The 18,966-nt window shown below is 41.8% G+C and overlaps 1 protein-coding gene across 1 annotated transcript in view; it reads left to right on the forward strand.

Moving 5' to 3' along the window:
- Positions 1-17,180, forward strand: part of DUSP22 (dual specificity phosphatase 22) — an 82,466-nt gene extending 65,286 nt beyond the window's left edge. The window contains exons 5-7 of the mRNA XM_073550135.1: positions 8,165-8,239; positions 8,612-8,783; positions 15,248-17,180. Of these exons, the coding sequence (XP_073406236.1) occupies positions 8,165-8,239; positions 8,612-8,783; positions 15,248-15,436 (436 nt within the window). The 3' untranslated portion in view covers positions 15,437-17,180. The remainder of the gene's footprint in view (positions 1-8,164; positions 8,240-8,611; positions 8,784-15,247) is intronic.
- The last annotated feature ends 1,786 nt before the right edge of the window (positions 17,181-18,966 follow it).

Here is an 18,966-nt window from a genome sequence, read left to right on the forward strand (position 1 = left end):
TGTAATAGGAGGGGGAGGATGGAAAGTGGCTGGAGGGGGTGCAGGTGGAGGAACTACAGTGGTGGGAGGTGGAGGTTGGGAGGTAACCTGCTGTAGAGCACCGTGGCACGAATGCATTACATGCATCTGCTGGGTAGGAGATAGTGTTGCCATGCGCTCCACAACAGACCTGAAAAAGGTGTGGTTTGGCGAAGATCTTGCTTCTGAATGCATGGTTTGCAGAAGTGTCTTCACCTCCAGAATGCTGGAGTTGATCTGCTGAAAGCCTGCGGAGATTTGCTCTGACAAGACTTTGAGACAGTTCTGGAAAGATGCATTCAGATGCAACAACTCTTGCGCATAACTCTTTTCCTGACCCCTCTGCCGCTGCCGCCCAGTACCCGCAGGTGTACTAGAGGTGGCAGGGGCAGAAGGGTGGGGTAAAGGGAAAGCGATCTCCTCACCAGCAGCTTCATGTAATGTAGGCGGCCACGATGCTCCTGTGCTGGTGGATGGGACAGATGGGTCGAATGTGTGGGAAGGCTGGGAAGGTGCAGATGTACCGGGGCGGTCGAAGTGTCCCTCGGTGCCGGTCTCCTCAGGGATCGCCTCAGAAGGGTCCAATCGTGCAGGCTCCCGAGTGCTGCTCACCGTGCTGTGGAATAAAGAGAAAAAAAAACAATTAAAATACTGACATGGTATGGCCCTGGCTGAAAAAAAAAAGTTACATCTAACATTTTTTTCACATGTGGTGTGTAATATTTACCTTCTGGTGAGCATTGTTTCCCGGAGGAACGACAGGGCTTGTGCGTACTTGTACTTGCTCCTGCGTCCTCCAGATCCACTCGGGGCCCGCATCTCTTTATTGAACTCCTTCTTGAAACGATCCCTCACAGACCGCCACCGATTCACAATTCTGTTCCCTGAAACGAGAAAGGAGTGGTTAGTATACAACATCAGTGTTTCACAAACTCCAGTCCTCATGGTCCCCCCAGGGGTCATGTTTTCAGGATTTCCATAGTAAATAGAAATCCTGAACACATGATCCGTGGGGACCACGAGGACTGGAGTTCGGGAAACACTGGTTTACATCAAGCAACCGGTACTGTATATACTTACGCTCTTTAATCTGGGCCCGAGCTTCGAGGTCCTCCCAGCGGCCCACAAGGAGAGAACAGATTTCCTCCCAGAGTCGTCGGGTAACGATAAGGTCAGCGTGGCGGCGGTCAGCCATATTCCAGAGCGGCTCCCTTTCTCTGACGAGATCGATGAGGTGGTCCACATCGAGTCCTCCATCCTCACCGTCAGAGTCGGGAGCACGCTGTGAAGGCTGTTAAAGAAAAAGACAAAAATAACATAATTAGCCTCCACAAAAGAAATGAAATAAAAAGTGCAAAAAAACAAAGCAAAAATATTTATACTTACACGCTGGTGACCGCCGCGTTGCTGTCGCCGACGACCCTGGGAGGCACTGCGAGGACCTCTTGGCCGAGCACCAGATTGGGAAGACTAGAGAAGAAAACAAAAAATGTTATGTCTTTGGATGTAGGCATTTGTTTGCTGTGTATGGTCTGCAGAACATTGTTTTCTATGTGTTGTGTGTAGTGTGATGTTGTGTTTCTGCGTTTGATGCAAAAAACTTACCAATTGTGAGCCCACTCCAGGTGTCTGTCCACCCCTTCCTTCTTCTTCTGGGAGCTCCTCTTCATCTTGTGATTCCAGTTTTGAAATAAAAGGCAATGAATAGACATATATTACAGAGATGATGGATTTTGGAAATAAAAACTTACCGTCAAACGCTGACGATGCGAGGGAGGGCTCCCAGAAGAAGATGTGCTGTCCTGTTGATGGCCAGACTCCATGGCTGTGGGTATTGCTGCTGCCAGTGATGCCATTTCTTCTGCTGCTGCTGCTGCATCTCTTTGGCGGCTGTTGAATAAAGAGAAACAAAGGGCCAATGAATATCTTGATATTCCATGGCCCTAGTTTGGAGGAATGGGGGATTTGATAATTACCGTCTCTCATCTGCTGCTGGCCTCCCCTCCTCAGCATGTTCTATTTGCTGCTCCATTTGGGGTGGTGGTGGTGCTGATGGTGCTGCAGTGGTCTCCTGCCTTCTCCTGCTTCGCTTGGTTGCTTTCTTGGGTGGCATGTTGGGTGTGGCTGTGGGTCCCACTGTCTTGCTTTTATATATGTCTTGTGGGCAGAGCTACTGAGCATGCTCAGACCAAAAAACCGGATCCGGCGCATTGCGGCGCTCAGGCTAGTTTCACACTTGCTTTTTTTTGCAGCGCGTTTTTCCCGCAAAAAAACGCATTGAAAAAACGCATACATAAGCATACAACTGCTGCGTTTTTTTCAAGCATTTTTATGAGCATGCATGAAAAAAACGCAGCGTTTTTATGCGTTTGTATGCGTTTTTAGCGCGTTTTTACCGCGTTTGCGTTTTTTTCCAACATTTTTAGGTGGCCCCTCACACTACCCAAACCATGACTTTACTAACCCTAACCCTGACCCTAACCCTTACCCTAACCCTAACCCTGACCCTAACCCTTAACCAAATCATACTTAACCCTAACCCAAACCCTAAACCCTAACTAACCCTAACCCTGAACCCTGACCCTAACCCTAACCCTAACCCTGACCCTAACCCTTAACAAAACCATACTTAACCCTAACCCTAACCCTGACCCTAACCCTAACCCTGACCCTAACCCTTAACAAAACCATACTTAACCCTAACCCTGACCCTAACCCTGACCCTAACCCTAACCCTAACCCTGACCCTAACCCTTAACAAAACCATACTTAACCCTAATCCTGACCCTAACCATGACCCTAATCCTTAACAAAACCATACTTAACCCTGACCCTAACCCTAACCCTGACCCTAACCCTTAACAAAACCATACTTAACCCTAATCCTGACCCTAACCCTGACCCTAACCCTTAACCAAACCATACTAAACCCTAACCCTGACCCAAAACCCAACCCTAACCCTGACCCTGACCCTAACCCTAACCCTAAACCCCCTTAACTAACCCTAACTCTAACTCAAACCCCTAAATTCCATGGTTAAAAAAAAAAACGCATATGCAAAAAAACGCTTACATGAGCATGCCAGTGCGCACATATGCGCATCCATAGGCTATAATGGCCATTTTTAGCGCAAAACGTGCGCATATGTGCGCATGCGCTTTTTTGCAGGGCCAAAAAATGCAACATGATGCGTCTGGAAAATCCAATCGCACACCCCAAAAAAACGCAGCGCATGAAAATCGCATACATGCGCTTACAAGCGCGCAGGTATGCGCACCCATGTTAAATATAGGGGAAAAAACGCATGCGCAGGTTAGCGTTTTTTTCCAGCGCTAAAAAACGCAAATGTGAAACCAGCCTCATAGGCTTTCATTGTGTGTAAAAGCCGGACGCGCCGGATCCGGCGTGTCCGGCTTTTTCGCCGGAGACAAAAAAACGTTACAGTAGACGTTTTTTCCAGACGCTGGATCGCGACACATTGCGACACATTGCCGGATCCGGCGAAAACCGGATGAAACGCATGGCCATCCGGCGCAAATGCAAGTCAATGGGGGGGAAACCGGATCCGGAATTGCATTTCGCCGGATCCGGTTTCTGTCAAAAGCGCCGGATCGCGCCTGACGGCGAAAACCTGATGTGTGAAAGAGGCCTTATAGATTATAAGCTTGCAAGCGGGGCTCTCATTCTTCCTGTAACTATTGAACTATGCATTACTTTGTAATGTTTTTATTATCTGTACATATCCCGGCTCAATTGTAAAGTGCTAAGGAATATGTTGGTTCTATATGAATAAATGTATTGAATCATACAGGACCCTGATGGAGCCTTTGTGTTTGGTGAGTCAAATAGAATCCCATACGAGAATCTCTAGTTTTTGAGTGTTTCAGGCAGGATATGTCTTTTTAGCTAGTCACAATATTCTGCCTCTCAATTTGCAGACACTGTATTTTGGGCTACTGACTCTTGTCAGCTCAAAGTGTGAGATCTGGTTTGGCTGGGTGAGAGGCGTCTGACTGGGATCCAAAGGGTAACGCTCCTCCTTGTAAAAAATGACATGTCAAGCTTGAGAAGACTTTTAGGCTGTGTTCACACACAGCGTTTTTTTAGCGGTTTTTACCACGGTTTTCACTATAAAACCGCTAAAAATAAGCTGCACAGTCATTTCTATCCATTTTGCACTTTGTGTGCACATTGATGCATTTTTTACCGCGAAAAAAACGCATCGCGGTAAAAACCGCAGCATGCACATTAATTTTGCGTTTTTTTCCGCGGTTTAGGCTTCTCCCATGCTTTTAGAAACCGCTGCGGTAAAAAACGCATCAAAACTGCGCAAAAAACGCACAAAAACCGCTGCGGAAAAATAGGTGCGGTTTCTGGGAAGGGATTCAGGTTTTTGTGCAGAAATATTCTGCAACGTGTGCACATACCCTTAAGGCTCAGTGTTCATCTGGGAAATGTTCTCTTCCGAGAGAACGAGAACTAGAACTCTAGTGCCACCTTTAGGAATTAGCAATCTTAAAAGTCAATATCTACTCTCTAACAAGCCTTGTCACATGACTTAGGATAAAAGCCAAAACCAAAATTCCGGTCAGACGGCTCTCACACTTTGCACTGACAAGGATCAGTGCACCGAAACAGTGTCTGCAAATTGAGATTTTGGTTTTCACTTTTATCCTAAGTCATGTGATAAGGCTCGTTCGAGAGTCGATATTGACTTTTAGGATTGCTATTTCCTGTAGGTGGCGCTACAGTTTTAGTCCTTTTACTCTCTGAAGAGACAATTTGCATATTTCTCAGATGAGCATTGCGGCTTAAGTCTCCTTACCTTGACATTTCATTCTCCGCAAGGAGAATCGTTACCCCTTGGATCCGCTAGTGAGCATCATGTAATGGGTTGTCATGCTTGAGTCACAGCCCAGAATAGCTATGCACAATGCCAAGCATCAGCTACAATGGTAGAAAGCATGTTGCACCTGGACTTTAGAGCTGTGAAAATGTGTAATCTCAAGTAATAAATCACTTTTCACTGTCTGACAGTCTGATGGATCTCTATTGGTGAACTGCCCAAAGAATGCAGCATACTGTAGGAATGGGATGAGAATGTTGGGGGAATGGTATGGGGGTGTTCTTAGTTTTTGCGATTAGTCCCTTATTTCCTTTTGAAGGGTGGTGTTGATTCTACAGAACCCAAATATATTTTGAACAATTGGAAACTTCCAACTTTGTGCCAACAGTGTGGGAAAAACTTTTTTTTTTCTTTTAAGCAAAAATGTGCCCTGTGATCATAAAGAGGCCCATAAGGATATGGTTTGATGTTGATGCACTTGAGTGCTCTGCAGATTCTTGACTTCAATCCCATCAAACACCTATAGAATTTGGAACACCAACTGTGAACCAGACATTCCCATCATTTGACAGTCATTGCCACATACAAGTGCTCTACTGGCTGAATGGGCACAAGTTCCCACATACCCTTTGATTGTAGGATCCGAGTGTGAACCAAATGAAATATTCTGTAATATGAGTAAAACTGAAATAAGAAATTAGCAAAAGTGGAAAAAAATGTTGTCAAATGAAACAAAAGTAATACTGGATGAAAGTAAACAGAAAATGAATCTAACTTTTAACAATTAATAATTAGAATGTGTTAAATAGAATAATTTGATCTGTCTACAGTGACGTGGTCAGTCATAACAGTGAGCCATCTATTTATACATTTTCTTAATGATCGAAAGGCATTGGAAGTAAAATTTGTTTTATCAACTCTGATCCGCTTTCAGTAATCTGAACGTATGCGTGTTGTGGAGCATTACATTATGGTATGCTTCGATGGACTTGGGGCCAAAATATGTCTGTGATATTTTATTAAGTGATGTGTGACAATACAATTTTAATATGCAGAAAAAAAGTTTTTATCCAAGCGGATTTTGGTGCTGGATTTACCGTATATCTAGATGCAAATTACTGTTGACATTAACGTCTCTAAGATTACATTCACATAAATTATCTGAAAATATTATTTAATGGACTATATTTTTGTGTATGAAAACAATTACCATATGTATTCACTTTAAATGTGAATATCTTATAATTTTTACAGAAAACTGCCAAGTTATTAGTTAAAAGACTGCAAAAACAAAACTTTTAAAGGAGCATGCAGCAGTTTTTTTTAGTTGCTCCCTCCATTAGCCATCAATAAAATGTTTGTATGTGTGCAATACAATGGTTACTTGTGCCTGTCTTCTGCCATTTTGGTAATCTCCTGCATCATGTTGCCACAACTCTTTCTCGCTGGCTTACACAGCAGATTAATTCCTTTTCTTAAAGGGTTTGTCCACCTCTCCGACAACCTCTTTTCAATCGCAACGTTCTCCCCTAGTAAAAGAATAACACTCCTACTCTCCTCCGGTGCCCTTTCAGCTTTGTTGCCACTGACGTCGTCATTGTCACTGCGGGCAATCAAAAGGCTTCACTGTCCCCTCCTTCGGACAAATTAAGAAATCTGAAGGAAGTGAGAGAGCAACAACAGCTGGCATAATGTCCTAGAAGCCATGGGAGAGCCATTGCTGACACTACTGGAATGGCTCCGGAGGGGAGTATACATGTTATTTGTTATTTTACTGGGGGGCAACATAGGGATCCGGAAAGCATTGTCTAAGGCCGGTTTCACACTAGCGCATTTTCAACGCGCGCACGGCCGGGGGTAGCTCCGCCCCCGATCCGGCTCTCTGCCCGGCGTGCCCGCCCCTTGCCTGTAGCGCCGCCTCCTAGCGGACGGCGGCGCCTGCGATCGGCGCACCCTATCTTTAGCATAGGGTGCGCCGATCGTGCGCAGGTCGTGCGCTAGTTGCGCTTTGACCTGCGCTGCGCACTTATGACGGTGCGCCGTGCGCGCCAAAATCCGAAAAGTTCGATTTTGGCGCGCACGGCGCACCGTCAAAAGTGCGCAGCGCAGGTCAAAGCGCAACTAGCGCACGGCCTGCGCACGATCGGCGCACCCTATGCTAAAGATAGGGTGCGCCGATCGCAGGCGCCGCTGTCCGCTAGGAGGCGGCGCTACAAGGAAGGGGCGGGCACGCCGGGCAGAGAGCCGGCTCGGGGGCGGAGCTACCCCCGGCCGTGCGTGCGCATAAAATGCGCTAATGTGAAACCGGCCTGAGTCTCATGCGCTCTTGGTTACAAGGTTTGAGACTGATACATTTTGGTTTTTCACTCTGTTTTGGTGTTTTGTTTTAAAATCTTTTAGACAGATATTTCTATGGTCACTGAAGTACAATTATAAGAATTCTTAAATTTATAACATTTTGACAAATTCATCAAGTTTATGTAAAGAATCAATTTTTACAGTGTTGTCTCCTATATTTTAAGACTTACCCAGCTGCTAGTGCAAATTGCAGATCATTTTCTGGGCCAAATCCTGACTGACGACATCCCATTCTCGTCTAATCGGTGCTTGGGAGTTATCACAGTTTCTGTGTTTTTGTTCATCCACCCTCCTTTTGAGGATTAACCGCATGATTTCGTTGGAACTCAAATTTTAGGTCAATGGCCAGGAAACGCCCCAGTTCTCAATGTTGTGTTCAAAATTCTACTTATTTATCACGTTTGCCTTGTGACATGGTACTCCATCATGCTGGAAAAACCAATGTTCATCACCAAATTTCTCCTGGATGGTTGGGAGACATTTCTCATAAAATGACCTTTAGATACCATTCTTTATTCATGGTAGTGATCTTAGGCAAAATTGTTGATGAACCCACTCTCTTAAATGAAAAGCAATCCTGCACATAGTTTAACCTTTAACAGTCACTGTCTCTCATGTAGCCGCTTGGGAAAATGTGTTGCCCACCCCTGGTTTAAGCTACACATAGCATAGCCTCAATACTTCACTAACTTTACTTGTCAATAACTGTTAGATACCCTAGTGATAAGAAAAGACTGAAGAGTTTGCAAAATCAAGCAATTGGGGGAAAAAATGTAAAATTTTTCAGGACTGGGATATGTATGTATATATTTATGATGTAATACTTTTTCAAAATGTTGCATAAAAAGACTGATTCTGTTTATTTAGAATCATGGATTTTCATACCCATATATAGCCCCACTCTTACCCTGGTGACATTGTTTTTGTGTGGAATTTTCTAGAACACAACATTTTAAAGAAAGCACAACATTTATCCATGAGTGTCGGCTAAAAGGTGAAGGATGCCTTGTCCACTGGTATGTGTCTTCAAACATAGTATATATTTTATTATTTTGATGTTCACCATTGTTCATTTGGTAGACTTTTAGGGCCCTAAGAATAGCAATCCATGGTCCAGATTTGACTGTTTGCATGTTATAGATTCATCACACAACTCATCCATGTCCTCTTTTATGTATAATTGCCCATACTTGTATTCTATTTTATTTCAGAGGCTTTACTAGCGGTTAAACTGTATATGATAGATTTGGTGCAATTGGGTGAATATGGCATTACACTAAAACCCAAAGCTGTGTGTTATGATTAAAAATGAATTGTACCTTAGCAGAAGCCCTGCATGATCACATGTAATATGATTCATGAAATTTACAGAATTTTTTCTTTTAAAGTTTGGCAGGTGTTTCCAGAAGTGTTACCTTGGTAGTAGCCTATGTCATGACAATCACAGATTTGGGGTGGGAAGATGCACTTGCTGCTGTTAGGGGTGCAAGAACATGTGCCAACCCAAATATGGGTTTTCAGAAGCAACTTGAAGACTTTGGGAAATGTGATGTTCATCATGTAAGTAAACAAAACACGTATTGTTCATACAACATGGCTTAGGTGAAAGCTTAATTTTTTTTATAAATTCTTTTGGCATGCAGTAATGAAATAATTTATTATATAGAAAACGCAAAATGAAGTCTGTGGGCGACTTTAGTCGACTGATGAACTGTATGTTTTAAATGCTGACTCATTTCTACTAGACACAAAAATCCACTTTAAGACACAAATAATTTGCTTCCCCTCCCTCACCATTAAAGTATCAGGGACAGTTCCCACTTTTGTCATGTTAAACTGCCTATCTGATGATAAAGGGACTTTATTCTTTATTTATAGCTAATTTTGAATGGGGGCACAGATAGAGAGGGGGGATACTCCCCACATGCAGAATTGGTCAAACAGATAGCAATGAACAGACCAAAGAATTTAAAACATACAAATCATTAGGTATTACAAAGTTATTAAGCTGCAGCAGGGCGCAAACCTCAAGTCTTTACATTTTTTTACACAGCAGTGTCTAAACAGCTAAAGGAAACAATGAAAGCTGGTAAAAAAAAAATGAGGGGAGAGAAAAAAGCCCACGGGGGGGGGGGGGGGGGGGGTTTCTTGTTACCCTAAAATGAGGTATGTGGATTCCTCAGTTGAAATAAAGGGCCATACGGTGTAGAAAAAAACAATGTATCAACCCGCTGAGTCTCCCATAAGGGACAAATATTCTTCCATGAGTTGAAATTCCTCCCAATAATTGTTCATCTTAGAGAACTAGTGAATGATAGGAGGGGGACCTTATTTGTCCAAAGTAATGGGATGCAGGATCTAGCCATAATATTTAGGTGGTTCAAGATTGAGCATTTGTGAGAGTGTATAGGAATATCTCAGTGATGCAGCTGAAATGGTGCCGGACCCAAATCCATGGTCAGGCCAGTAATCTTACCGATAACTCTCTGGACTGTGTCCCAGAGCCAAGAATGCACTCTGCAAGACAAAAAGATATGTCGAAGGTTTTTCTCCCCCCAGCTTTCCATTTTTGTAATTCTCTCCATTGTGCAGATATTTGCTTCTAACCTTTAGAGTGCCTAATATGCTAATTCCCCTTCAACCAAGGAAAAAACGCCTGCCAGAGAAGGTGAGTGTTGTCTTTTTAAGTGTGATCTGGTAAGACTGTGTGCCTTATTACACTGAGATCTTACTGTTATTACAGGGAGCAAACACAGAAGGGGGGCGGGAGGTAGGAATTTCATGTTTCTTTAGAATGGGGGATGTGGGTTCCTCATTTCTAATAAAAAGCTAAATGATGAAGGAAGAGAGCTGTGCTGTAACATTATATACTGCTCTGGATCGATCTGTCACGTAGGGACTGTGGACGCTTATCCAATAGGTCGAACTAGGAGCGCCCTAGTCTATCCTTGCCCCCAAGATTACTCCTGAAGGTGGAGACGTCTGTGGTCAAGTGCCTTGCTATACTCCTATATTAACACTTATTTGTTCCTTCCCCCACCCATGGAGATGTGAGGCCGAAGTGTAAAGGATAACACTAACTTGCCAATCAAGGAAAGACTGACACAGATAAATGAAAACTGCAATCATACAAAATACACTTCCCAAACAGGGTGGGACACAGGGGAGTTAAAGGAAGGAGAAACCAAATAGGAGAGGATGAGGATGAACACACAAACTCGACGAACAGTCTCCTAAAGAACTCTCTAAGCGCTTACCCCAAACACTAACTTCAACTCAAGCTCCTAACCAGGAAATATCACTGGCAATTCTCAAGCAAGCATATATAGCAGAGGAGAGTGTCAAACACTGAACAGCTGAGACAATCCAGGTGAGAGAGCTCCAGGAGATCAACTGAACTGTATAACCCTTGCAATGCCTGCATGGAAAAAACTGCAATGTTTAATAAGATGGTGAATCCGTTCTAAACAGTGCAGGAGTTTGTGAAAATAGACGCCGCAATCTTCTGGCTCCTCTCTGTCCCGGTATCCCCCTTGACACACTATCCTTGGCATCAAGGAATAATTCACTGATAAAATGAGGGAGTGAGGAGATCTCATTGTGATAATGATAGACAACATAACATAGCCACATCACAAAAAAAACAGTTCTGCCCTTCTTTTGAGGCATTTTCTTTTTCTCTATTTTCCCCCTTCTGTGACGCAGCATTCTTATGATTGGGCAAAGTCAACAGAGGGGAAAAAGTAAACCGTCTCAGAGAAGAATTTTTGTTAGCCTTTCAGGCTTAAACTTAAAGCATTATCTCTGCAGCAGAGAGAAGAGAAAAAGAAATGTTTTATTCTGCAGCCCCATAAGGTAGCCAGTTTAACATGCCGAAAGTGATGAAAGGTCCCATTTAAACACCTGTATGTGGGGCAAAATAATCAATCATTGTTCCATATCCAGTGACAATCTGCATAGAAATGTTAATAACGTTGCTTTTCTTAAGGCCTGTTTCACACTTCCGTTTTTGTGTCCGCCAAACGGATCCGTTTCCGTTTTTTTGACGGAAACTGATGCAAACGGATCCGTTTTTTTGATGGATCCGCGGTAACCGTAATGGAAGTCTATGGGACAAAAAAAACGGATCCTGCAAAAAATGGCGGATCCGTTTTTTTACGGAAAACAACGGATTTTGACGGATTTGAAAAAACGGAAGTGTGAAACAGGCCTAACTGAAACAGAATTGCAATGTGAGTTCTAGTCCATTTTCATCCAAAGTTGTGTGTTAAATATTTGAGCTTCTCTCCGTTGTTCTGTCGGCTCAGTTTTTTTCACACAGAAAAAAAACAATTCTAGTGCATCAGCTTGGACAATACCCATTTTTCTAAATCTCTTTCATTACACGTTTTTCTCTCAGAAAATTCCATGCTGTCTCCAACGTTTCCATCTCCAGTGATCTACATTACACCATACCATGCTGGAGATGGAATCCTAGGAGACAGCAAGGACTACAATTGTTCCTTACTGCTATTGAAAGTAATATAGATAAAAATTATTTGATTGCAGACTCCTGCATGGTTATCCTCTTCTTTTTTTTTAATTTTATTACTTATAGTATATGTTCACCCCTTAATGACACGTACATATCCTTCTATAAAGGTTCTTGAAATACAGCCAAGTCTTTTTAAAACATGGTTACTTTCATCATACATCCCTGCAACAAAGTAATGACTTCTCATTGTAGAATTGTTCCTTTCTGCCCCTAGCGCCAATTGTGCATCCAGAGCTGCTGGTGTATAGATATGACCAGTAAAGAGCCATTTATTCTAACAATGCAACGTTGAAGGGTTAATTAGTAATTATATCTGCACAACACCACTATTAAATACATCAGTGTTTTTTTTTGTCTCTCGGCTGCTCTTTCTGGGTCATTGCAATGATGGAAAACCTGCTTTTATCTTGACAGGCTCTAAAATCAAGCAGTGTGCACTATAACAAATGTTCATAGGTGACTTTCATATGAAATGCTCTGCACTACGTACCAGTATGTCTTGCCTATTATTTTATGGCTAGGCAGGGATGCTTCCACAGCTGAAGAATATTAGTATCAAATATTTTTAAGAATCTCTAAACTATCCTTGCTTTGAAGGGGGTTTTGATATAGACAAATTCCTTTTGATAGGACCCCACTAAGTAATTACAGGGGATTCACTTGGACCCTAACAATCACCTGTTATATTTCTATGGACGTTGACCTTAATTTTCTCCTGCACCTACTCTGCAGTGGGCTGTCCTTTGATTTTTAATGTGAGTAAGAAACTGCTAATTGGGAATGTCTTATTACCACTACAAATAACATGGCCATTCCATATGGGGCTCTTTTATCTTTTAGTGATCATTTCTTTAGTGTATGGCATATTACAGTGTATTATAGGTGGTCATTCTAAAATGGACAGGCACCTATAACATAGCACAGCCTGATAAGCACTGGTGGCATGGGGCTGTTGTTGAGTAGCAAATGGAGAGTAGTGGACTGCAGGAGGCATGGTCTCCTGTCAGTTCATGACTGGGAGGCCCTATAGAGCAGTGACATCACCTTGTGTCTCTGTTCTATAGGGGAGATTGTCGTGGGACACTTGTTGTTAATTGGATTGCGTCGGACAGGGAGTATACGGTTTGTTTTTTATTTTACTTTTTATTACAGGTGACCGAGGGCGTCGCTTGGACCTGGGTGTGCACTAAAAATATGAAAACCGTGTTGTGTTTTATTTCACTAAAATAATTTATTCTTATGTGTGTGTTTTTTTAACCCTTTATTACTATAAGATTAATAATGGATAGTCGTCTTATTGACGCCTCTCCATTATTAACCGGGCTTAATGTCACCTCACAATAGCAAGGTGACATTAACCCCTTATTACCCCATATCCCACCGCTAAGTGCCAGAATTGTAGCCGGGGGGGGCGCAAAATCCATGGCCCCTTCCTAGGCTATAAATATCAGCCTGCAGCTGTCTGCGTAGCCTTTCTGGCTATAAAATATAGGGGGACTTCACGTCATTCTTTTTATGGGGTCCCCCTATTTTAATAGCTAGTATAGGCTATGCAGACAGCTGCGGGCTGATATTCATAGCCTGGCAAGGGACCATGGATATTACCCCCTTCCCAGGCTACAAATATTGGCCCCTGGTCGTCTGCTTTCCCCCTCTGGCGCAGAAAATTGTGCGGGAGCCCATGCCGTTTTTTTTTGAGGTGGACAGAAATGAGGAAGGTTGGACAGAAATGAGGAGGTTGGACAGAAATGACATCACAAATCTTTTTTTTTGTTAAATAACATATCTTTATTTAGCTTACAAAAACGCATTCAAATCCGTAGGCAAAACCGCACTGAAAAACCGCATCAAATCCGCTGCAAAAACGCACCTGCATTTTCTGCCAAGAGCTGCGGATTTTGTGCTGATAAATCCTCGGCAGAATCCGCAATGTATGCATATACCCTAAGAGTCCCAGAACAGTCACTGAACTGATTCATGATGACCCTGTACATACAGGGACCCAGAGCTATAACAGATCACTATAGTCTACAGTATGGGTCGATTTTAGTTACTTGTCCATGGTTAAATAATTATTTTTCTTGGTCATCTGGGTTCAGTTAAGTTTAAGGTAGCATGCAGACTGTAGTGCCAATCAGTAGGGAGATTACACACTGTAGTAACAACCCCACACACCTGCTAAACTGTGGTACCATGGAACAAAGTTTAAAAAACTTAGTTTCAGAAGTTTGAATCTACTACTTAACTGCAGATATTTCTCCATTTATTCTTATGATCTTTCTCCTCTGTGAATTACTAGATACAGTCTTATCCTTCCTGGTGCTCATAATTACTACCTTTTTACAGTTTGTGCACAAAAAATGTAAAATATTGTCTGCTATAGCGACTCTCTGTTTGGGGGCACCGCTCACACATTACAGCCCGCACTCTGTTCAAACTGGGTTTTTTCACTCCGATTCAGCTTATTACGTCACACATAAATTAGAATTTTCCAATCGGTTCATTACATATAATGTTTTTGAATAGTTAAACATTTCATGACCTGCCCTTTTTACTGACACTTCTTCACCCAGTAATTTTAACATTATAATTCAGTGTTCTCTAAATAGAGTAGTCATTTTGGTCCCAAACCATTGAATGATGTCAAGCGTGAAGAGTCGTTTTCCCCAATCTCCTAATTCATTCTACTGGGTTTGAAGAAATTAGTGAAAATAATAGGGGCTTTCTGACACCTTCATTTCTTATGCGGGACCTTAGTCATTTCAGTGGTGTGAGTGTGCATGAACATTGCAAAGCAAAAAAAAGATGAAATATCAGTCAGTGGGCCAAAAATGATTGAAGGTCCCAACATTCAATAAGATCTTCATTGATATGCTGGGTATAAGCTCTCTGTGTCTTGTGCTGAGCCTTATCTAGTATAATTTTCAAAGTCAAGTGACAATTTGATTTTTGGAAAACTTACAGTGAATATGTAGTAAATAATTGTAGTAAATCTTCAATCCAAGCATAGGTGCTCTGTGCACCCTTGGCGCTGCCCCGTCTCACCCACTTGTTTTCCTTCTTTCTTCGTTTTCCTCTAGCTCTTGTAAAGCCAGAGTTATCAATCAAGTATGAGGGGAAGCTGCGGTAAATGCCGAACAAGTTGGTATTGAGGTGAACTAAGGGTGCCCCAAGTATCTGTGTTGCGCTTGAACAATGATTGTGTGCTCATAGACTCCCTTTAACATACTTGGTTCTAATGCTAGACTTCCGGGCTGTCAGTGGATTATAGGTATGGTTTCCCAAATCCTAGTAATAAAGTGCTGTGCTCACATGTATTGTCCTACAAGGCAGCCATTTTTATCTCTGCTTTCAGGGTCTCCCACTACATTCAGAAGTAGCATCAAAAGATTCAAAGTGTGAACACGTCCTTGGACATCTATGACACTTAATATATAGGATTTTCATGATTTGAAAAATTTTATTAATCGTATTGAATTTAATTTTTTAGCTAAGAAGTTGGTTGAAGGAGACGTATGGTGAGAACCCTTTCCTTGATGCAGAAGAAGCCAAACAACTTGTTGCCAAACATAGACAACATGAGGAAGAATCGAGAGCTGGAAGTTCAGGAAGACCGTGGAGCAGCCATTTAACTTCTCTCTCATCCATGGCATATAACAATTACACTACAGAGACATAAGCTACTATCACTGCACTTGTATCTACTATCTAAAGTACTTTAACTAGCCACTTCTCTAAGTATATAAGAGACACCGCATTGGTGATTGTCATCCAATGAAGATAGAGCCGAGTAAGAGGTCTTAAGATATATATTTCTGTCTATATCCTTCCAAAGATGAGTGGTGCATTACAAAATTGAAGTGCAGGTCTTGAATTGAATTCTAGTTTGGCACGGGAAAGGTTTCACGACACTGTTGCGTTTAATTGGCATCTTGGCACTTTATTATGTGTATCTTAACACATCTCCTGAAAGCTTTGTTATAGGTGAAAACTGTTCCTTCCCTTCGACTGCTCTTCTGTTTTTAATGTACACTTTAACATTTTCTACCTCAAGAAAAGAATTCTTTGTACCATTACCAAACACAACCACTTGTAACCCTAACCAACTAAAGAAATCATTGACTTAATTCTCAGGTAGGTAGTTACCGAAATAGGGTTGACGCATTTGGTTCCAAAACAAATCTACTGTAAGACATGTGCCATTATAGACTCAGTTAATGGAAAAAATGCCATTACCTGCATAAAATACAAAATGCTGAAGCTTAAGGCTTAGCGTGTAATTTCTCCGAACAAATATGAAAATGGTGGTTGATGCTGTCCACTATGAAATCATTGTTTTTGCTGGATGCCAGGAACAGTGTGTTAGAAAATAGGTTGTTGCTTCTGCCCTGCTACTATCAAGTTGTGATGTGACCGTTATGGGATGATAGACATTTTTTAAAATGTTCTTCAATGCGATCCACAGAACAAATGAAGAAAGCTTTTATGCATAACGTGTGAATAAATTAGAAGGAAATAAGATCTTTGCACTATGAATAAAGAGAAGGACACACTTGTAGACTTTACTATGCTCACTTTATTAAATTGGATTAATAATGGCAATTTTCTGTACCCCAATACTTCTTTTTGCGTAAAATCTTAAAGTGGGCATTAGACAGAAACAAACATACATTGTCTTCTTATTCAAATAAAAATCATTTATGAATCAATTGGATATTGTTTCAGGTGAGATGTGAGTCATTCCCACTTTTATGTATCAGAAAAGCTTACCGTAGACTATGGTCAATACTGCTGAGTTGGTTAAGTCATGTATTTTGTATACTGTGGTACCATTAAAATGGACCAACATATCAGTATAAGCATGTTCTGTTCTCTACACTGAAATAGTGTAGGCAAGAACATCCTTTAATCAAAGCCATATCAAAATAGTTACCACTAAAATACCTTCTAAATATTAAAGCACTGCCATTAATGATGCGTCTAAAGCCATTGCACAAGACTAAGTTAACAGATCTTTTAGTAGGTTGTGTGGTTATTACACTTGGTTACCCATATTTTACTCCCTGGTGCATCCTATTATCAAGACTTAAAGGGGTAATCTAGCTCCCCTCATGGGGAGGTGAGCAGGGCCCGTGATGTCACAACTACATATATCGGCCGAGTCCTGAGCACTATTGGCAGGTACCAACCACCTCTTCTTTTCATTACAATGCAATGCTGAAGTGAGTGGAGCCAGATTATCCCTTTAAGGACCAAAAAGGTCCCACAGATTATTACTCTAGTAGGAAAACCATTGAATGTTGGACAGTTTGTGATAATTTCTGTTGCGAAAACACACATAAACTACTGTATTTGCTGCATATTTAATCTGATATATAACTTCCTATCCTTTTGTGTAAATATAAACAGAAATTTTGTTTTAACGGTTTGTGTGAATTTTTACTCAACTTGTCATGAAAAATGTAGCTAAATGAGAAACATTATTTTGAGCAGTTTGTTCAATAGCTAAATAATCACGATGTTTAATTTCGTTTGATAATTATTGTGCTTAATATGCAATCTACAAATGGCTATGTTTAAAAAAATATGCTGTTTCACCTAAGAAAAACACTTACGTGCCTTTTACTAGTAAAAAAAAAAAAAGTGATCCTTCTTTCTCAATTGCTATCCAGTGTCCTGATATGAAGTTTTTATCTCTGGCTACAAAGATGACATGATGGATTGCAGGAAGTGGGGTTGGGTCTTTATCTTTCTGCTCTTGCTCTCTTGTCTGTCAAACCACATACAGGCATAACAGAGAGACGGGTTCATGGCAGGTGTAAAGGAAAGCAGCAGGGGGAGTCGCACGGATCCCACCGCTGTCACCAGTTAGTCAGGTGACGCATCTCTGCTGCCTCCAATCGTCAGGACAGTTTCTCAAATAACTGAGGAGTGATAGACGAGGCCGCAGCTGCTTCCACTACTAGGCCGGTTGTTGGGAAACTCACAGTAAGCATATGGTAAATACACCTATTCCAACAAATGGAATATATACACGTGTGGTCAAAATTGTTGGTACCCCTTGTTTAATGACAGAACAACCTGCAATGATGAGAAAAATGTGCAGCCCAGTGTCAGAAAGCTTGGTCTCAGTTGCAGGTCATGGGTCTTGCAACAGGATAATGACCCAAAACACACAGCTAAAAACACCCAAGAATGGCTAAGAGGAAAACATTGGACTATTCTGAAGTGGCCTTCTATGAGCCCTGACCTAAAACCTATTGAGCATCTTTGGAAAGAGCTGACACATGCCGTCTGAAGAAGGCAACCTTCAAACACAAGACAACTGGAGCAGTTTGCTCTTGAGGAGTGGGACAAAATACCTGTTGAGAGGTGCAGAAGTCTCATTGACAGTTATAGGAATCGTTTGATTGCAGTGATTGCCTCAAACGGTTGTGCAGCAAAATATTGAGTTAAGGGTACCATTATTTCTGTCCAGGCCTATTTCATGAGTTTTATTTTTGAAAAAAATTCTGTGGAAGCATGGTTGAAAAGCAATGTCTGACTTTCATGTGTTCATTTTCAAAGATTTTTGATTTATTACTTTTGTCACTGTTTGGGGTTTTTCTGTCATTAAATGAGGGGTACCAACAATTTTGACCACGTGTGTGTGTGTGTGTGTATATATATATATATATATATATATATATATATACAGTATATATACACACTAGCTGAAGATCCTGGCGCTGCCTGGGCATAGTAACTAACTACGGTTAATTATAACAAATTTATAATGATATATATATATAAAGCTGATTGTAGTGCCCCGCCCACTCCGCATAGCCACATTCACTATAATATCCCTCATCATCCCTTCAGCCAGAGCTACTGGACAACAACCCCTAATATCCCACATCCCATCAGCCAGAGCTACCGGACTATTACTCCTAATATCCCACATCATCCCGTCAGCCAGAGCCACCGGACTACTACCCCTAATATCCCACATCAACCCGTTAGCCAGAGCCACTGGACAACTACCACTAATATCCCACATCGTCCCATCAGCCAGCGCCACCGGACTACTACCCCTAATATCCCACATCATTCCGTCAGCCAGAGCCACTGGACAACTACCGCTAATATCCCATATCCCGTCAGCCAGAGCCACCGTAATACTACCCCTAATATCCCACATCATCCCGTCAGCCTGGGGTCAGAACCAGA

This window comes from Dendrobates tinctorius, unplaced genomic scaffold (assembly GCF_039654945.1).
Source record: "Dendrobates tinctorius isolate UK_male_01 unplaced genomic scaffold, ASM3965494v1 ptg000163l, whole genome shotgun sequence".
Lineage (NCBI taxonomy): Eukaryota > Metazoa > Chordata > Amphibia > Anura > Dendrobatidae > Dendrobates > Dendrobates tinctorius.